This window comes from Sphaeramia orbicularis, chromosome 12, assembly GCF_902148855.1.
Source record: "Sphaeramia orbicularis chromosome 12, fSphaOr1.1, whole genome shotgun sequence".
NCBI lineage: Eukaryota > Metazoa > Chordata > Actinopteri > Kurtiformes > Apogonidae > Sphaeramia > Sphaeramia orbicularis.
This window is the reverse complement of record NC_043968.1, coordinates 4,347,008-4,366,338: the sequence shown is the minus strand read 5'-3', so window position 1 is coordinate 4,366,338 and position 19,331 is coordinate 4,347,008. Positions and strand designations below refer to the sequence as shown.

At 36.7% G+C, this 19,331-nt stretch overlaps 2 protein-coding genes across 2 annotated transcripts in view; one reads left to right on the top strand and one right to left on the bottom strand.

The window, feature by feature from the left end:
• The window catches only part of LOC115429585 (probable E3 ubiquitin-protein ligase HERC1), a 144,291-nt gene extending 140,442 nt beyond the window's left edge, over positions 1-3,849 (bottom strand). Inside the window, 1 exon segment of the mRNA XM_030149173.1 lies at positions 3,744-3,849. The gene's annotated coding sequence lies outside the window, so the exon portion shown is untranslated.
• A 7,968-nt stretch (positions 3,850-11,817) lies between these two features.
• LOC115429584 (endothelial cell-specific molecule 1-like) lies at positions 11,818-17,891 on the top strand. Its single transcript, XM_030149172.1, has 3 exons — positions 11,818-12,187; positions 13,303-13,446; positions 17,375-17,891. Exons 1-3 carry the CDS (start codon positions 11,878-11,880, stop codon positions 17,467-17,469), a joined length of 549 nt encoding a protein of 182 aa, XP_030005032.1. The 5' UTR covers positions 11,818-11,877; the 3' UTR covers positions 17,470-17,891.
• The last annotated feature ends 1,440 nt before the right edge of the window (positions 17,892-19,331 follow it).

Here is a 19,331-nt window from a genome sequence, read left to right as displayed (position 1 = left end):
GCCTGAAAACCAAAAATGCCTCTTCTTCTTTAGATGTAATTGACACGTGTGTAAGTAACTTATTGTTAGGTTTATAATATAGCCCACAAATTGCATGAAATTAGCAGAAAAAGAAAGATATTGTTAAAGACTAGGGCTGCACAATATGTTGAAAAAATATTATCGCGATAACGAAGTTTGCAATATTCATATCACAAAGATATGATGATTTATTTCCTTTTTTTTCTGTTAGCTTTCTGTTTTACACAGCATGGGGTACCAGACTGGTTTTCTCTACCACTCTAATACTAAAATACTAGTTTTTCTGGCCAAAAAAAGCCTGTAGTACTGCTACTGCTGCTGGCTGAATGCAAGTTTACATGTTATTAAAGTTGAAAAAATGTGAATATTTTCAGAACACAACTTTAGGCAAGGCCTGAACACTTAGAATTAAAGATTTTATTTGTATAAGCAGTATAGATACCAAACCATGCGAGCAATGGAATAGTGTTTTGTTAAAGCTCTTACATGGCAGTAGTCGTGCACTTTTGGAATTATGAAATACATCCATGTCATTTACACATTGCTATATGTGAATAAAATGACAAAATATTTGACTACGTTTGTGTCTGAAGGTCTATGGTAGCAGCTAGGGCTGAACAATATGGACAAAATGTCATATCTCGATATTCATGCCAGATATCTCGATATCAATACGATACGATATGACTACGGGTTCGGTGAAAACCAAGCATTTTTCAGAAAAATACAAACATCATACAACAGAATGTGGAAAGTGCAGTTTTATTTATAAGAACTCACTGCCAGTCATCAACATTAACATAAAGTACGAATAAATTAAATTTGTTGTGACTTCCACAGCTGTACATGCAGGGCGAGCGCAGGGAAATCTGTATCGTTTATATTGTTGCTTTTTCGATATTAATATCTTGAATGTTCATATCTAGATATCGATTCAATAACGATATATCTTTCAGCCCTAGAAGCACCAACACCCGGTTCTTGGACAGAATTGTTCAATCGATTCTATTAGTCCAGTATTTTGCCTTAAATTATAAATAATTGAGTCAGCACACAAACAAGTGGCTCATTTTAACATTTTTCTTCGTAGATGAAATTGGTATTTCTTTAGGTGACCGAGAAATATCGCAATATTATCATTATCGCAATGCTGTACACCCATATCACATACTGCAAGTTTTGCCAATATCATGCAGCCTTATTAAAAACTACTTCCAAGACAACTAAACATCATTACTGTGACTACATGTAGGTGATAAACAGGAGTGTTAGAAAATATCGTTTTTGCAATATACTGCAATATTTCATTTTGTAATACTGTATCGATATTAAGAAGTACTGTATTGATATTTTTAGGTATTTATTCACATGCAGGTATTGTGGAGGTTCATTTTTGTTTTGTTTTTCTTTTTTGTTTATATTTTATTTATTCTTATTCAACTCTCTTTTATTCAATAATGTTGGTTCCTTTGTTTGGACTGAACTCCAATCCTGTTCTGATGTTAGTTGTGAACTAATAGAATCTGAACATTTGAACAGGATCTGAAACTGGAATGTCTGTAAAACAGAATTTCAGTTTGAACACAGTTGGAACATTTGGTGATAGAACATTAGATCCGGTTGGGATCAAATACAAATGTGTTTAGTATTTGTGTAGATTTCTGCTGGAATTCAATTCTTCCACGAAATAATCATTTAAAAAAAACTAAACAAACAAAAAAATAGCCTTTTAACCAGTATAATGATATGTCGTGATATATCGTATTGTGATCCTAGTATTGTGATTTGTATCGTATCACCAGATTCTTGCCGGTACACAGCCCTAGTGATAAATGGTAACAGATGCCCACTGCCAGACATATTTTTAAATCCCATGATATAAAACATATAAATCCGACCATACATGTACACAGACACATTTTGGGTCGATAAGTTCAGCCCCTGCTCCCACACAGTGAAAGGATCCACTGATGCTGATGCAGTTTGGGTTCAAACCCCTCATGCCCCTTGGCCGCCTCCTCCCTCTGGTGCCTCTCTGGGTCCTGATGTCAGGACAGCCTGGAGGCAGACCAGGATGAAGGTCCCACACTGCTACTGGTGGTCATCCCAAACAGAAACCAGCCCCAGAAAGGGTGTTCTGCGCTGTTACCACAGCAACCGTTACCATGATGACTATTGAAACCAGGACTGTCAGTCAGACTGTCAATCAAAATCCAACACAACATCAACTGTAGACAAATTAAAGGACATTTATGCGCCACAACATGAGTCATGTGTAGAATCTGAAGCTCATGCCAAGAAATAAGTGGAAAAGAGATGTTATACATTTGTGGAAAAAATTATGAGACCATCAAAAGTCATCAGATCCAATGGTTATCCAATCCAGTCCTAGCTCCTGTGTGTGTCATGTGACTAAAATAGAAGGAACAGAAAACATGGAATGAATAAAAGCACTGTTTGTGTCAGTACAATGACACAAATACTGATGGAAGAACTGAAGGGATTTGGGTTTTTATCCAGAAAACATGTTCAATGGATAAATATCAGCTGTGAAATTCAACTACTATGAGCTGTTTGTGTTGTTCTCATTCTATTTGTCCAAACAAATGCACCTGTAGTTGGACCAGGAATTAAAATGAACAAGAAACTGAAGAAAACAAGGGGTGGTCTAATAATTTTTTACACATCTGTATTTCTTAATGACACTGCTTTCCTTTACTGTATATTTAAATGGATGAAACACTCGCTCTTTAGGTGCATTGTTCTGCAGTTATCGAACTAAAGACAACTAAATAGAACTGATATGATCAGTTTGAAGACTGTTATTGTGATGATCATCAAATAAAACAAACATTTCAAACTAGGTGCCTAAAACTGTTGTGATGCATATATTAATTTACATAGTTCCAATAGTAAAAGGTCACTATATTTCTACTTCAGCACAATTTTGACATCCTTTTTACTCCACTATTTCAGAAGGAAACATTTGTACAGTTACATTTCTGGTGCATTTATTATTATTATTATTATTATTATTATTAATATTAATAATAATAATAAAAAATAATAATAGCTAGATATCAGCTGTGAAATTAAACTCCTATGAGCTAGTTTTGTTGGTATCATGATATTTGTCCAAACAAATGCACCTTTAATTGGACCAGGCATTAAAATGAATAAGAAACCGAAGAAAACAAAGGGTGGTCTAATCATTTTTCCGTGACTGTATGAACCGTTCAAGCACTGAAATATGATTTCAGACAAATAGCATTAGCCAACAGAGCAGCTAACTTAATTAATTTACAATTAAGGCTGTTCTCCATCCTCTTCCTTCCAGGCTCTGTGCTCTCAAGCATCTGTCAACATTTCCCAGCTCCAACCAGACACTATTTAAACACATATACTTCTACACGTCAGTGCAGGACAGCCTGTATCTGTGCCCTTCCGTTCCTTCCATCCTCCTCAGCCCTAATGTGTGAGCAGGACAGGCTGTCTCCGTGGTGACATTCACAAACACCGGTGCTGCTGCTGCTGCTGCAGTGGCTGACAGCTGAAGCTAATGCTACTGCCTGCACTTGCTAGTCTGTTTGTGTTCATGGCAGCTCCGGCAGACCAAGCCCCTCCACACTGAAGGCGAACGGCTCCGAACACAAACCTGAGCCGAACACATGTGAACCGGGACCAGACAGGACGGAAAAACACACCGGAGACATGTCCGTTACCTTGTGCGGAACGCCCCGCTGTCAGATGAATGCTGTACCTGCGCCGTCCCACGGAGGTCTCCCTCGGACGAGTTTCATTTCACCCTTCTCCTCCTGCACACTCTTCTTCGGCTGTGGTTCTTCTCAGTCTGCGCTGGAGGACTGGCTGTCTGACTACTGCTGCTGCTGCTGCTCACTGCCATCTGGCGGCGAGGAGTGGAAACTGCACCAAGCACCACCGGTGACTGGTCAGGCCAGGCAGGTGTATGAGCACAGGACAGGTCAGCCACAGGGGGAGGCCCAGGGTGTGCAGACATGGAAAACAGACTGGTTATTCACTCACTCATTCATTCATTCATTCATTCATTCATTTTCTGAACCTGCTTTATCCTCACCAGGGTCACAGGGGCGGAGCCTATCGCAGCTACTTACAGGTGAAGGCGGGGTTCACCCTGGACATGTGACCAGTTCATCCCAGACTGAACATACACAGACAAACGCACTGTCACAGTCACACCTATGGGGATTTAGATGAACCCATGAACCTATCAGAGCATGTGTTTGGATGGTGGGAGGAGCCAGAGGACCAGAGAGAACCCACAGACACCAGGAGAACATGTAAACTGCACACAGAAAGGCCCCACCCCCATGGACTTAAGGCCCCACCCCATCAGCTGGTGTTGGAATGGAACCCAGGACCTTCTGTGTGTGAGGCACCACTGTGTCGTCCTGCAGAAACAGGTTAAAAACACACAATTACAATTAAACATAATAGTTGTCTTGATTGTGTTGATCTTGTTTTTGCACATCTTTGCTCTTGTGTGCTTGTACTTACTACTGTAAACCTGGAATTTCCCCTGTGGGACTAATAAAGGAATATCTTATCTTATCTTATCTTATCTTATCTTATCTTATCTTATCTTATCTTATCTTATCTTATCTTATCTCTTGTCTTATCAATAAAACATAAATAGTAATCAATTAAAAGTAAAAGGTCAGAGGTCAGATAGAACCCTTTCAGTTGTTCTATGCAGTCAAACAGCTGTTTTCAACCTGGACTGAAACACTCACAGTTCAGGTCTGTCTGATGTCATCAGGAAGACTGAAACAGAGTTTAACTGCATAGAACTGAAACACATAGAACTGAAACACAGAGAACTGAAACACATAGAACTGAAACACACAGAACTGAAACACAGAGAACTGAAACACACAGAACTGAAACACACAGAACTGAAACACAGAGAACTGAAACACATAGAACTGAAACACAGAGAACAGAAACACAGAGAACTGAAACACATAGAACTGAAACACAGAGAACAGAAACACAGAGAACTGAAACACATAGAACTGAAACACAGAGAACAGAAACACAGAGAACTGAAACACAGAGAACAGAAACACAGAACTGAAACACATAGAACTGAAACACAGAGAACTGAAACACAGAGAACAGAAACAGAGAACTGAAACACATAGAACTGAAACACAGAGAACAGAAACACGGAGAACTGAAACACAGAGAACTGAAACACAGAGAACAGAAACACAGAGAACAGAAACACATAGAACTGAAACACAGAGAACTGAAACACATAGAACAGAAACACAGAGAACAGAAACACAGAGAACTGAAACACATAGAACTGAAACACAGAGAACTGAAACACAGAGAACTGAAACACAGAGAACTGAAACACAGAGAACTGAAACACAGAGAACAGAAACACAGAGAACTGAAACACATAGAACTGAAACACAGAGAACTGAAACACAGAGAACAGAAACACATAGAACTGAAACACATAGAACTGAAACACATAGAACTGAAACACAGAGAACTGAAACACAGCGTCACTGTGTTTAGTCCTGACTCTGGGCACCAGCAGAACACCAGTCCCAGAGGTTCTCAGAATCTGAGATGGTTCATATTTAAATGTAAATGTAAAATGTAAAATATTAAATGTTTAAATATTAAGTGATACAAAAAAGTGATTAAAAAAAGAAATAACCAGAAGTGCACACAAATGCACCAATATTAACCCATAAAGACCCAAAGAGCCCCCAGTGACCAAAACCATCAGCTGATCTAAAATGTCTTGTGCTGCTGTTGGAAGCTCCGTTTTCTGAGGGATCTGCCCAAAGGATCCGTTTAGTTCGATCTAATCTAATCTGAGCTCCAGAGAACCCACAGCTCAAATCTGTGTCAGATGCAGTGTGTCCTGTTTTGTGTCGTTTCCCTCTGATTTTCCAGTGGTATCACTAACCCTCCCTCTGCGGTGCAGGACAGTATCACCTCCCTTCAGTGGGACCCCACTGGTCACCTGCTCCTGTGTTTGGCTAAATCTGAGGTGGTGCAGATCCTGGGGCGCTCTGGAACCAGCTGGACCACCCTGCACTCCCTGGTCCACACTGGCACCGTTAACACCACTGAATGGTGCGCACTCCCAGGGAGAGCCCCCGACCCCAGGCTCCTGATGGCTGTGTAGGTGTTTCTATCTGAATGGATCGGAATAAACTGACTAGAACTTAGCAACAGAAATAATGATGGACAAAGAATTACTGAACATATTAAAATGTGATGGAGCTGAACCCACAGAGACCCAAAGAGCCACCGACCACACACTGAGCTGAACTGTTTAATACCTGTTCAGCCACTCATTCTATCAATACATGTCAGTAACTGGTGTCAAATACAGTTTGTCGTCTTTTCATGGTCATCAGATATGACCCATTTGGACGTTCAGAGGCTCTGTAGTTACCGTGGAAACACCATCATCTTCTTAAACATTGATTCTCCAGTCAAACCCATGGACTTGGATCAGTGACAGTGGATGGACACACTGGGGTTATGTTCAGTTAATGACAGATTTGACTGAAAAAGTCACTTTTTCTTCAGTTTTCTCTGTTTTGATGTAATAGCACTTGAATTTGCTCTGAACTTCAATGAACATCTCAATCAAATAGAGAAAATACATGATTTGTTGCAAAAAATGCAAAATACAGAGGATAATATTCTAATAAATGCTAATAAATTACTTAAGAAATTTTAAACACAGGTAAAAATTCATTTGGGAACTGCCACAAAATTAGCACTGGGTCTGTATGGGTTAATTACAAATACTGTATTTTTTTTAATCTAAAAAGTGAACATCTGTCATCATCCCATTTATATCAAGAGAAACATATTTATCCTGATAATACACAGTCTCTGCTCATAGTAGGGTTGAAGAAAGACAGTGAAAAAATAGGGTTTGACAGACCAATGTTTTATGTATTGTAATAATAATAATAATAATAATAATAATAATAATTATTATTATTATTATTATTATTATTATTATTATTATTATTATTATTATTATTATTATTAGTAATAGTATTATTATTATTAGTATTATTAGTATACAGAATGTATTCATTTATTATCATATATACTGTATATACCCAATGTATTGTGTCTATTATATATACATAAATATGTCAAATATAATGTATGTCCATAGGAAAACTAATGTTGCCACAGTTTGATTGCATATCAGACTTATGACTGGACAATAGTGTTAAGCCAGTATTCAGTTACACCCCAAATATCACTGTGAAATCTGCAGGATGTATCCTAGTAAACCTAACAGATTCCTTCATTGTGCTTTGAATTGTTTGTAAAATTGTAATTGTTGTTGTTGTTGTTGTTGACAGAATCCAGATGGTTTATATCAGGACACCAACTGGTGTCAGACAATTTGTAATTTCCAGATTTGTGCAAATGTGCATAAACCCATGGTTTATGGGTGTATTCATCACACTGGGTCTTTAACGTAAAAAACAACTACACATTAATCAGACAAACATTCAGAGTCCCATGTGCTCCTCCCTGTTGCACACCTGGTTGGACACCTCTGCATGGAATGTCCTGCAAAACAGCCTCAGTCCATCTGACCTTGTTACTACAGGTGAATTTAAAGCTCTTTTAAAGGAGCCTGAAATCAATGAGGTCGGTCAGTGTAACTGTTTTCAAACTTGCTCAAATGATTGTTTTGTAACTATTGATAGTTAGTTTTTTTTAGTATGTGTTGATTATGTCTGGTCTTGTCAGAAACTATGTGTTACGCTGCTTTTTTTGGCCAAGTCACGCTTCAAAAAGAGATTTGCAATCTCAGAGAGGCTTTTTTGTACCTGGTTAAATAAAGGAGATATTTACAGAGAAAACAGAATCCAACTCACTGCTTCCTGTTCTAGTGGCTTTAATTCCAGTCTAGTTTGTCTGTGTATTATCCTGCAGCTCCTGCCATGTCTGACTGTGCTTGGATAAGTCTGTATCAAGGTTCTAATAGTTTGGGATTTTTCATTCTAGTTTAGTTTTATTCAGTTTGGACTTTATTTTCTCTAATTCAGTTTGTTTTAATTAGTTTTTACAGCAGGTTTGATAGTTTTTATTAGTTTTCATTTTTTTCTAAATGCTTAGTTTTAGTTTAGTTGTAGTTTAGTTTTAATGTAGTTTAGTTGTAGTTCAGTTGCAGTTCAGTTGTAGTTCAGTTGTAGTTTAGTTGTAGTTCAGTTGTAGTTTAGTTGTAGTTTAGTTGTAGTTCAGTTGTAGTTCAGTTGTAGTTCAGTTGTAGTTTAGTTTTAGTTCAGTTGTAGTTTAGTTGTAGTTCAGTTGTAGTTCAGTTGTAGTTTAGTTTAGTTTAGTTTTAGTTCAGTTGTAGTTTAGTTGTAGTTCAGTTGTAGTTTAGTTTTAGTTGTAGTTCAGTTGTAGTTCAGTTGTAGTTCAGTTGTAGTTTAGTTTTAGTTTTAGTTCAGTTGTAGTTCAGTTGTAGTTCAGTTGTAGTTTAGTTTTAGTTTTAGTTCAGTTGTAGTTCAGTTGTAGTTTAGTTGTAGTTCAGTTGTAGTTCAGTTGTAGTTTAGTTTTAGTTTTAGTTCAGTTGTAGTTCAGTTGTAGTTTAGTTGTAGTTCAGTTGTAGTTCAGTTGTAGTTTAGTTGTAGTTCAGTTGTAGTTTAGTTTTAGTTTTAGTTCAGTTGTAGTTCAGTTGTAGTTTAGTTGTAGTTCAGTTGTAGTTCAGTTGTAGTTTAGTTGTAGTTCAGTTGTAGTTCAGTTGTAGTTCAGTTGTAGTTTAGTTTTAGTTGTAGTTCAGTTGTAGTTCAGTTGTAGTTCAGTTGTAGTTTAGTTGCAGTTCAGTTGTAGTTCAGTTGTAGTTCAGTTGTAGTTTAGTTGTAGTTCAGTTGTAGTTCAGCTGTAGTTCAGTTGTAGTTCAGTTGTAGTTCAGTTGTAGTTTAGTTGTAGTTTAGTTTAGTTTAGTTTTAGTTCAGTTGTAGTTTAGTTGTAGTTCAGTTGTAGTTTAGTTTTAGTTTTAGTTCAGTTGTAGTTCAGTTGTAGTTTAGTTGTAGTTCAGTTGTAGTTCAGTTGTAGTTTAGTTTTAGTTTTAGTTCAGTTGTAGTTCAGTTGTAGTTCAGTTGTAGTTTAGTTTTAGTTTTAGTTCAGTTGTAGTTCAGTTGTAGTTCAGTTGTAGTTCAGTTGTAGTTTAGTTGTAGTTCAGTTGTAGTTTAGTTTTAGTTGTAGTTCAGTTGTAGTTCAGTTGTAGTTTAGTTGTAGTTCAGTTGTAGTTCAGTTGTAGTTTAGTTGTAGTTCAGTTGTAGTTCAGTTGTAGTTCAGTTGTAGTTTAGTTGTAGTTCAGTTTTAGTTCAGTTGTAGTTTAGTTGTAGTTCAGTTGTAGTTCAGTTGTAGTTCAGTTGTAGTTTAGTTGTAGTTCAGTTGTAGTTCAGTTTTAGTTGTAGTTCAGTTGTAGTTCAGTTGTAGTTTAGTTGCAGTTCAGTTGTAGTTCAGTTGTAGTTTAGTTGTAGTTCAGTTGTAGTTTAGTTGTAGTTCAGTTGTAGTTTAGTTGTAGTTCAGTTGTAGTTCAGTTGTAGTTTAGTTTAGTTCAGTTGTAGTTTAGTTGTAGTTTAGTTGTAGTTCAGTTGTAGTTCAGTTGTAGTTTAGTTTAGTTCAGTTGTAGTTTAGTTGTAGTTTAGTTGTAGTTCAGTTGTAGTTTAGTTGTAGTTTAGTTTTAGTTGTAGTTCAGTTGTAGTTCAGTTGTAGTTTAGTTGTAGTTCAGTTGTAGTTTAGTTGTAGTTTAGTTGTAGTTCAGTTGTAGTTCAGTTGTAGTTTAGTTTAGTTTAGTTGTAGTTTAGTTGTAGTTTAGTTGTAGTTTAGTTGTAGTTCAGTTGTAGTTTAGTTTAGTTCAGTTGTAGTTTAGTTGTAGTTTAGTTGTAGTTCAGTTGTAGTTTAGTTGTAGTTTAGTTTTAGTTGTAGTTCAGTTGTAGTTCAGTTGTAGTTTAGTTGTAGTTCAGTTGTAGTTTAGTTGTAGTTTAGTTGTAGTTCAGTTGTAGTTCAGTTGTAGTTTAGTTTAGTTCAGTTGTAGTTTAGTTGTAGTTTAGTTGTAGTTCAGTTGTAGTTTAGTTGTAGTTTAGTTTTAGTTGTAGTTCAGTTGTAGTTCAGTTGTAGTTTAGTTGTAGTTCACTTGTAGTTTAGTTGTAGTTCAGTTGTAGTTCAGTTGTAGTTTAGTTTTAGTTTTAGTTCAGTTGTAGTTCAGTTGTAGTTTAGTTGCAGTTCAGTTGTAGTTCAGTTGTAGTTTAGTTGTAGTTCAGTTGTAGTTTAGTTGTAGTTCAGTTGTAGTTTAGTTGTAGTTCAGTTGTAGTTCAGTTGTAGTTTAGTTTAGTTCAGTTGTAGTTTAGTTGTAGTTCAGTTGTAGTTCAGTTGTAGTTTAGTTTAGTTCAGTTGTAGTTTAGTTGTAGTTTAGTTGTAGTTCAGTTGTAGTTTAGTTGTAGTTCAGTTGTAGTTTAGTTTTAGTTGTAGTTCAGTTGTAGTTCAGTTGTAGTTCAGTTGTAGTTTAGTTTAGTTTAGTTGTAGTTTAGTTGTAGTTCAGTTGTAGTTCAGTTGTAGTTTAGTTGTAGTTCAGTTGTAGTTTAGTTTTAGTTGTAGTTCAGTTGTAGTTTAGTTGTAGTTCAGTTGTAGTTTAGTTTAGTTTAGTTGTAGTTTAGTTGTAGTTCAGTTGTAGTTCAGTTGTAGTTTAGTTGTAGTTCAGTTGTGGTTCAGTTGTAGTTCAGTTGTAGTTTAGGTTTAGTTCAGTTGTAGTTCAGTTGTAGTTTAGTTGTAGTTTAGTTGTAGTTTAGGTTTAGTTCAGTTGTAGTTCAGTTGTAGTTGAGTTGTAGTTGAGTTGTAGTTGAGTTGTAGTTCAGTTGTAGTTCAGTTGTAGTTCAGTTGTAGTTTAGTTGTAGTTCAGTTGTAGTTCAGTTGTAGTTCAGTTGTAGTTCAGTGGTCTCTTTTCTCTTCTTCTCTGTGCTCCTATTCAAATCAATCCCAGACAGGACTCTGCTGCTTTAGTCTCCATGTTTCCAGGTAGAGTGGGGACCAGAAGACGACTGGAAACCACAAGTGAACACAAGTGACGGACCCTTAAATATCATATGGGGCCAGCAGCTAAAATTGCTTGAGGGAAATAAATCGATTTAACATCAATCTGACATCGACAAAGACAAAACCAAAGGGGATTTTATCCTAAATTTTTTATAAGTTTTAGTCAGTTTTGTAAACACACAATACAGTTTCAGTTAGTTCTGTTGTTTTCTTTTCATTATAATTTGTATTTATTTCAGTTAATTCAAACTTTTTTTAGGAACCCCCCCCCCCCGGACAGTGGTCCGCTTGTGGCCCCAGTCCGCCCCTGCTCCAGCCTGGCAGACTTGTGGCAGACTTGTGGCATCCTTGAACAGAGTCTGTGCGTCTGTTTCCGTCCTAGGATGTTGTGACTTTGAAGCTCCTCACATAAAACTGCCTTCTCCAACCTGAGTTCAGAGTTCAGGAGAAAACAAACCCCAGACCTGATGACATCAGCTCACACGGCTTCAGTTCCTGGATGGCGCTCCAGACTTCATCCACTTCCAAGCCGGATCTCTAAAAAAAGGGGGTCTGACCGGCACAAGCACGACAACACCGGAATGAGGAAACTGACGAGGGGCTGCAGCCCGGACACAGAGCCCAGCAGAGCCCAGCTGAAAACCCTGGACCTGATGGAGCCCGGGTCAGTCCGCTCAGGTCCAGATCCGCACCGCAGCCTCTTCACCTCCATCCATCCACCCCCCCCCACCCCCCCTCACTGAAGAGCCCGTGTCCCCGGTCATGTCTCTGCTGCTCATCTCAGTGCTGTCTTCTTCACTTCTGCTTCCAGACGCAGATGCGTGGGGCGCAAACGTCAAGTACGCGGTGAACTGTCCGGACAGCTGCAGTCCGGCGGCGTGCGGCGCGGCGCAGCGGTGCGCACGGAGCGTCCTGGATGACTGCGGCTGTTGTCAGGTCTGTGCGGCCGGCAGAGGGGAGCACTGTTACCGCACGGTGTCGGGGATGCACGGGGTGAAGTGCGGACCGGGATTATTCTGCGACTTCTACAAGGATGAGGACGACTACGGAGACGAGTACGGGGTTTGTAAAGGTGACGTTCCATGTGTATTTGTGCGTTTTCTAGTGCTGCAGTTTGGTGGTCCTGTGGTGCAGAGGCAGGACCCATCAGCTGAGCGCACACAGGCTGGCAGCTCTGCCTGCTGGCTTTCATATGTCCACACAAACCTGCTGCAACTTCACTCATTTCAACATTTGAATGTGGGTTTAAAGAAATGCCAGTTGTCATGGCCCACAGGGGCCCACATTAACCCTTTCATGCACACTGGTCACTCCACTGGTCACTCCACTGGTCACTCCACTGGTCACTCCAGTGGACAGCTGTTCTTCACTTGTTCTCTTGTTCATTCATGGGTTTATTTGTTTAGTTCCATGTCCTCCTCAGACCCAGCAGTGCATTAGTCCTCTGTAGGGACCAAAGTTGGACAGTTTTAGTTTTAAAAATGCTGTTCTATTAAAAAATAAATACATGAAAATCATTTTTAAAAATGTATCTGAAAAAACTGTTGCATTATGCAGTTTCCAATCAGGATGACTGTTTCATGTGAAAAAGCTACAGATGTTGACTGTCCTGGATCTCAGAAGGATACGCTCATGCATCATCTACACTGACGTTCAGAACATTAATGGAACTGTGCTGTTCTAGATAAACCTGATCTGCACTAACATGTTTGAGTGGAAATCAACTGCTAATTTTCACAAACAAAAAGTTGTTGGGTTTTTTTTTGCATATTATCTCCATAACTAGTATTAGAATATGATAAAATGTGAGAAGACATCAGATTAGCTGCATTAAAAATGTTTTTCTTTCATAGTTTTCACACAGTCTATCACTTTATGATGATGGGTTTCAAATACATGTTTCTTAGCTTCAAAAAATGAAACGTATGCTGTCCAGCTGAGTGGACATTTTTCTAACTTATCAAAAAACAGGTTCATAAAAATAATTCTATCGCATTGTTTTTTTCATACCCAAAGACAAATAAAAACACTCAGGAAAAAAATCTTGATTAAGGTTTTCATAATTCATGCATGAAAGGGTTCAGTCCACATCAGACTAACTATTCTGGACTGTTTTTGTTGCTGTGGAAGAAATCAGCCTGGATTGAAAGTGTTGTTTTCTGTGGTTTTTTTTTTTTTTTTTTGCAGATTGTCTGTATGGGACCTATGGGGTTGAATGCCGCAAGACATGTAACTGCAAAGGTGGCATCTGCGACAGGGAGACAGGAGCTTGTCTCACCCTCAAATTCTTTGCCAAAATAGCCAGCAAGATGAAGACCGAGCCACAAGCAGGTAAACAACGAAGGTTCCGTTTTTTTTTCTTTGGTGTTTATATCTTTTATTAAATAGTGGTTATTTGAAGCATCCTAACAGCACTTTTTATTGTCTGAGAGGCAGATTTATTCAAACGCAAATAATGTAGAGGTTCATTTTTGTTTTTCTTTGTAGTTTCTATTTTATTTCTTCTTATTTCACATTCTTATTCAATAATGTTGGTTCCTTTGTTGGGATTGAACTCAAATCCTGTTCTGATGTTAGTTGTGAACTAATAGAATCTGAACATTTGAACAGGATCTGAAACTGGAATGTCTGGAAAACAGAATTTCAGTTTGAACACAGTTTCAACATTTGCTGATAGAAAATTTGATCCTGTTGGGATCAAATACAAATGTGTTTAGTATTTGTGCAGATTTCTGCTGGAATTCAGTTCTTCTAGGAAATAATCATTGAAAAAAAGAAAAAAACTAGAAAAGCACTCAGAGAGCGCAGACCAGTATCAACATTTCCTGAAATTTCACCCAAATCCGTCCTTAACTTTTTGAGTTATCTTGCACACGGACAGACAGACAAGCAAACAAACAAACCAGTGTCGGCAAACACATAACCTCCTTGGCAGAGGGAATTTTTAAAAATTGCTTTTTTAACAGTATCATGATATATCGTATCGTGATCCTAGTATTGTGATTTTTATTGTATTGCCAGATTCTTACCAATACACAGCCCTGATGAAGACCCAGTGCTACTTTGTTTTTTTTTTATTCTCTTTTTATTGGTATTTGCCATGTTTCACATATTTATTCCCACTGCAGTTCACCCTTCTCATCCATTCATCTGAAAATTACAACTGAATCTCACAGCGACACGTCCGTGACTCCTCAGACAATACAGATAAAGCAGGCAGGTTTATTTCTGTAGCACATTTCATGTACAAGACAATTCAAAGTGCTTCACATAAAACATTACAAACATTACAGCAGAAGCAATAAAAAGTATGAGCATGAGAAGAAAACAACAACAACAACAAAAAAACAGATAAAAACTTTAAGCTGTAAAGAAACAGTGCAGATCTGAAATGATGATTGGATTGAAATAAGGATGACTGGTCCTCCTTCAGCGATACCAAAGATGCAATGTTTTACACAATGAAGAACTAAACTCCCTAGAACAGGAATGCTGGGGTGCATATTTCTGATGAAAAAAAAAACAAAACATAGATACAATAGGGTTTAAAAGGGGAAAAAAAGGGCTGAAATGGACATAAGCTTGGTTTTAGATAAACGATGGATGAACTGCTGTGACATGTCGAATCCATCTCTCCCATCTTTTCAACCCAGTGCTACTTTTATGGCAGTTCCCAATATTTACCCTTTCATAAGTGATTTATCCCCATTTATTGTAATATTATCCTGTTTATTTTGCATTTCTTCAGTGAAACTCAGGTATTTTTCTATATTTCATTCACTGATCATGCAGATGTTCCTAAAAGCTCAGAGTAAATTCAAAGGTTATTATATGAAAAACAGAAAAAACTGTAAAATCTATCAATAACAACATAAACCAAGTGTGTCCATCTAGTGCCACTGATCAAACTCTGATGACGGTGTTTCCACGGTAACTATGGAGCCTCTGAACGTCCAAATGGGTCATATCTGATGACCATGAAAAGATGAAGAACTGTATTTGACACTAATTATTAACATGGATTGATAGAATTAGTGGATAAACAGGTATTAAACAGTTTAGATCAGTAGGTGCTTTTTGTGGCTGCTTTGGTCCTTCTGGGTTAGAAACACAGTTTGTTCCATTTTTATTTATAAAGCACATATTTAAATAAACACAAAGGTTTCCAAAGTCCTGTACAGTAAAATAAACACAATAAAAACATAATACGAAGATAAAATACTACGATAAAAAAACCCCATAATAAATAAATAGACTATCCACCCCAGATAAAAGATCTGTGCACATTGAATCAACAACCTACGCCGTGTGAAAAGCCAAAGAGAAGAGGTGGGTTTGAAGAAGAGTTTTAAACGAGACAGTGAGGACAGCGGCAGGTCAAAGAAACAAACCCTAGAATGATGAAGAGATGAACACAGGGTCGTCTGTATTTTCTTTTTGTTTTTCACTTCAGTTTTTATTCAATTTTATCCAATAAAATCCAACTTTATTTGTAAAGCACTTTAAAACAACCACAGTGGACCAAAGAGCTGTACGGAAAAAGACATAAAAACCAAAAAAAACAGAGTAAAATACAGAATAGATTAAAAGACATAGAACAACTGTTAAATACATACATACATACATGCATACATAAATACATAAATAAAGCAAAAAAAGAGAAAGAAATGAAATGAAATGAAATAAAATAAAACAATAAAAATAAATGCATTGTCACCAAAAACAACAAACACACAAACAAACCCTGCTTGGGTACACTGCACTACATTCACATTATTCAGTGTAATCAGTCCATTTATTCTGTTTTTTGTCCAGTTGTACTTGTTATAGTCGCAGTTTGGGAGTTATTTTTTTCCATTGCATATATTCCTTCAATAATTGCGATCCGTTGGTCTTTTGTTGGTGGTTCTGTCTTTCCTCAGTTCCTTGTAATAGCTTTTTTTTCCAGCCACTAAACGTACTTTCACCCTGTAAAGCCTGAACCTTTAAATCACTGACAGAAAATTCCAGTTCTTTGAAACTGCAGACTTTATTGGTCCCTCTGAACAACTCCAACTTTTCTTTTTTTTTCTTTTCAAATATCAATTTCCATGTATGAGTTTCAATTTTGTATCATATTTAATACATCAGGTCTCAATGCTTGAATATTATTATTTTTGAACAAACAAAAACATAATCTCACACAAACATGTCTAACAAATAGTGAATTTCTTTTCTAAATGGTCCCAGTCCTTCCTCATTAATGTCAGTCTGTAGTGTCACTAAAGGCCTCTGGTGAATGAACTCCTCCCCCTGGTGGATTATCTGTGTATTACATGTATCTAATTGTATACATCAGGTTTTTCAAGAAAAAAAATATCACAGTGATCATGTAGAGGGCTTCAAAACTCATGGATCAAATATGATACGTTTGGCTATGGAAGTAAATCATTCTCATCAGATTTTGAAAAATAAAAGCCATTGAATTTCTAGCACTGAAGTTTTTTTGCACTAAAATTAAGTATCTGAATTTTTTGTCTCTCAATTTAACTGTGTTCATAAATTTAGAATAAAAAAATTCTATGCAAAAAATTCAGATCACACATCCTGGACACCAACGATAAGCAACCGATTCTATCTCCAGTCGAACCGACAGCCAGCCAATCGAGTTACGTTAGGTTGGTCATGTGACACCGATGCAGGAAGATGGACTGTGCAGATGTGTGATCTGAGTTTTTTGCATCTGAGTTTTTTGCATCTGCATTTTTTGCTTCTGATTTTTTTTTACATCTGAAGTTTTTGCATCGGAATTTTTTGTATCAGAATTTTTTGCATCTGAGTTTTTTGCAGCTGAAATTTTTGCAGCTGAATTTTTTGCTTCTGAATTTTTTTCTTCTGATTTTTTTGCATCTGAGTTTTTTGCTTCTGAATTTTTTACATCTGAATTTTTTGCATCTGAATTTTTTTATTCTGAATTTTTGCAGCTAAATTTTTTGCTTCTGAATTTTTGGCATCTTAATTTTTTGCATCTGAATATTTTGCTTCTGAATTTTTTGCATCTGATTTTTTTTATTCTAAATTTATGAGCATAGTTAAATTCAGAGACAAAAAAATTCAGATAGTTAATTTCAGTGCAAAAAACATCAGTGCCAGAAATTCGGTGGCTTTTATAATTCCAAATCTGATGCGACAGATTGACTTCCACAGAGAACTCCCTCCAGATCCTCACACTAGTGGATGTTGGGTGTATCTCCCACATGTGAATCTTCTTTCTTTGCAGGAGCAGAGGTGGGTTCAGGTGAAGTCAGCACCACCCAGAACACACTTCAACATCCGGGCCGATCCAGCGCTCCAAAGTGGCTCCACCCCCGCTGAGCAGCACTGACAGGAGCGCAGCGCCTCAGTGTAAATGTAGCATTAACTTATAAAAATGAACTGAAAGATCTATTTTATTATGTTAAACACGGGGAAACTTTTTTATGACATTTGGAGGTTTTTGATTTGACTAATCTGATCCTTGTTTGAAAACGTTCCTGATGTTCCCAGTATATTCAGCTTATGTCTTTAAGTTGTTTTTTTTGTTTGTTTTGTATGCTTTTTTTTAAGCTAACTGAAGTGTCATGATCCTGTGCTCTGTGCCGTTAGCTTCCACGTCCACCTGACTCTTCCTTAGTGTGCCTTCGTTGAGGAGCGTTCATGTCAACAGCCTTGCATTTATTTAACCCATAAAGGCCCAGTGCTAGTTTTGTGGCAGTTTCCAAATACATTTTCCTCCCTATTTAACCATTTTTAAGTGATTTATCACCATTTATTATAATATTGTCTTTTATATTTTATGTTTTTTCAGTTAAAATCCTGAATTTTCTTATATTTACTTCACTGCTCATGTAGATGTTCATAAAAGCTCAGAGCAAATTCAGTAGTTATTATATCAAAACAAGAACCATTTTTAAGTAATTTATCACCATTTACTATTATATTAAACTCTATATTTTTTGTGTTTTTCAGTGAAAATCAGGTATTTTCTTATATTTAATTAACTGGTCATGTAAATTTTCATAACAACTCAGATTAAAGTTGGGGGTTTTCATATCAGAAACAAAAAACTGACTTTTTTAGCACTTTTATTATAGCTCTCAAATGAATTTTTCCTCTATATGTAACCTTTCCTAAGTGATTTATCACCATATATAATAATATTATCATCTTTATTTTAAGTTTTTTCAGTGTAAATTATGTATCTTCCTATATTTCATTCACTGATCATGAAGATATTCATTAAAGCTCAGTGTAAATTCAAAGGTTATTAGAAGAAATTTAAAAAAAAAAGACCTTTTCAGCAAAAATATCTTGAACTAAACATAAAAACAAAAGTTCCCATCCACTGTCATTGATCCAACTCCATGGGTTTGACTGGTGAATCAATGTTGTAGAAGATGACAGTGTTTCCATGGTAACTACAGAGCCTCTGAACGTCCAAATATGGTCATATCTGATGACCATGAAAAGATGAAGAACTGAACTTTACACCAATTATTGACATGTATTGATAGGATTAGTGGATCAATAGGTATTATTTGTTTTAGATCAGTAGATGGTTTTGACCACTGGTGACAGTTTGGGTCTTTATGGGTTAAAACATGATACAGTGATTTTTTTTTTTTTTTTAAAGATTTTCAACCAAAGTCGTGCACTAAGTCTTTTGGAAATCTGTAATAATTTCCTTCACAATGTGTGTATATATGAAAAGCTGAAAGTATCATGTATATATATCACCAGCCAATGTAAGGACTGCTTCTCCAATTAAACCCAAATTATCACAACTGGATGTGATTCTGCTCTTTTTTTGTGGTTACTGTTTGCAGTTTTAAATTTCATGGGCTTACACAGAGACATTAAAGACTTTAATGTCTCTGTGTAAAATAAGGTTTCATGCAAAAGTAAGGCAAATAAAATTAATAAAAAAACTGAATATACAGAATTTTGCAAGCATGAGTTTTAATTTTGGATATAATACAGTCACAGAAAAAAAAAATTCCATCCAAAGTCATCAGAAATAATGTTTGTGCAATCCAGTCCTAACTCCTGTGTGTGTCATGTGACTAAAACAGACAGAAAAGAAAACATGGAATGAATAAAAGCACTGTTTGTGTCAGTACAATGACACAGATACTGATGGAAGAACTGAAGGGATTTGGGTTTTTATCCAGAAAACATGTTCAATGCATAGATATGAG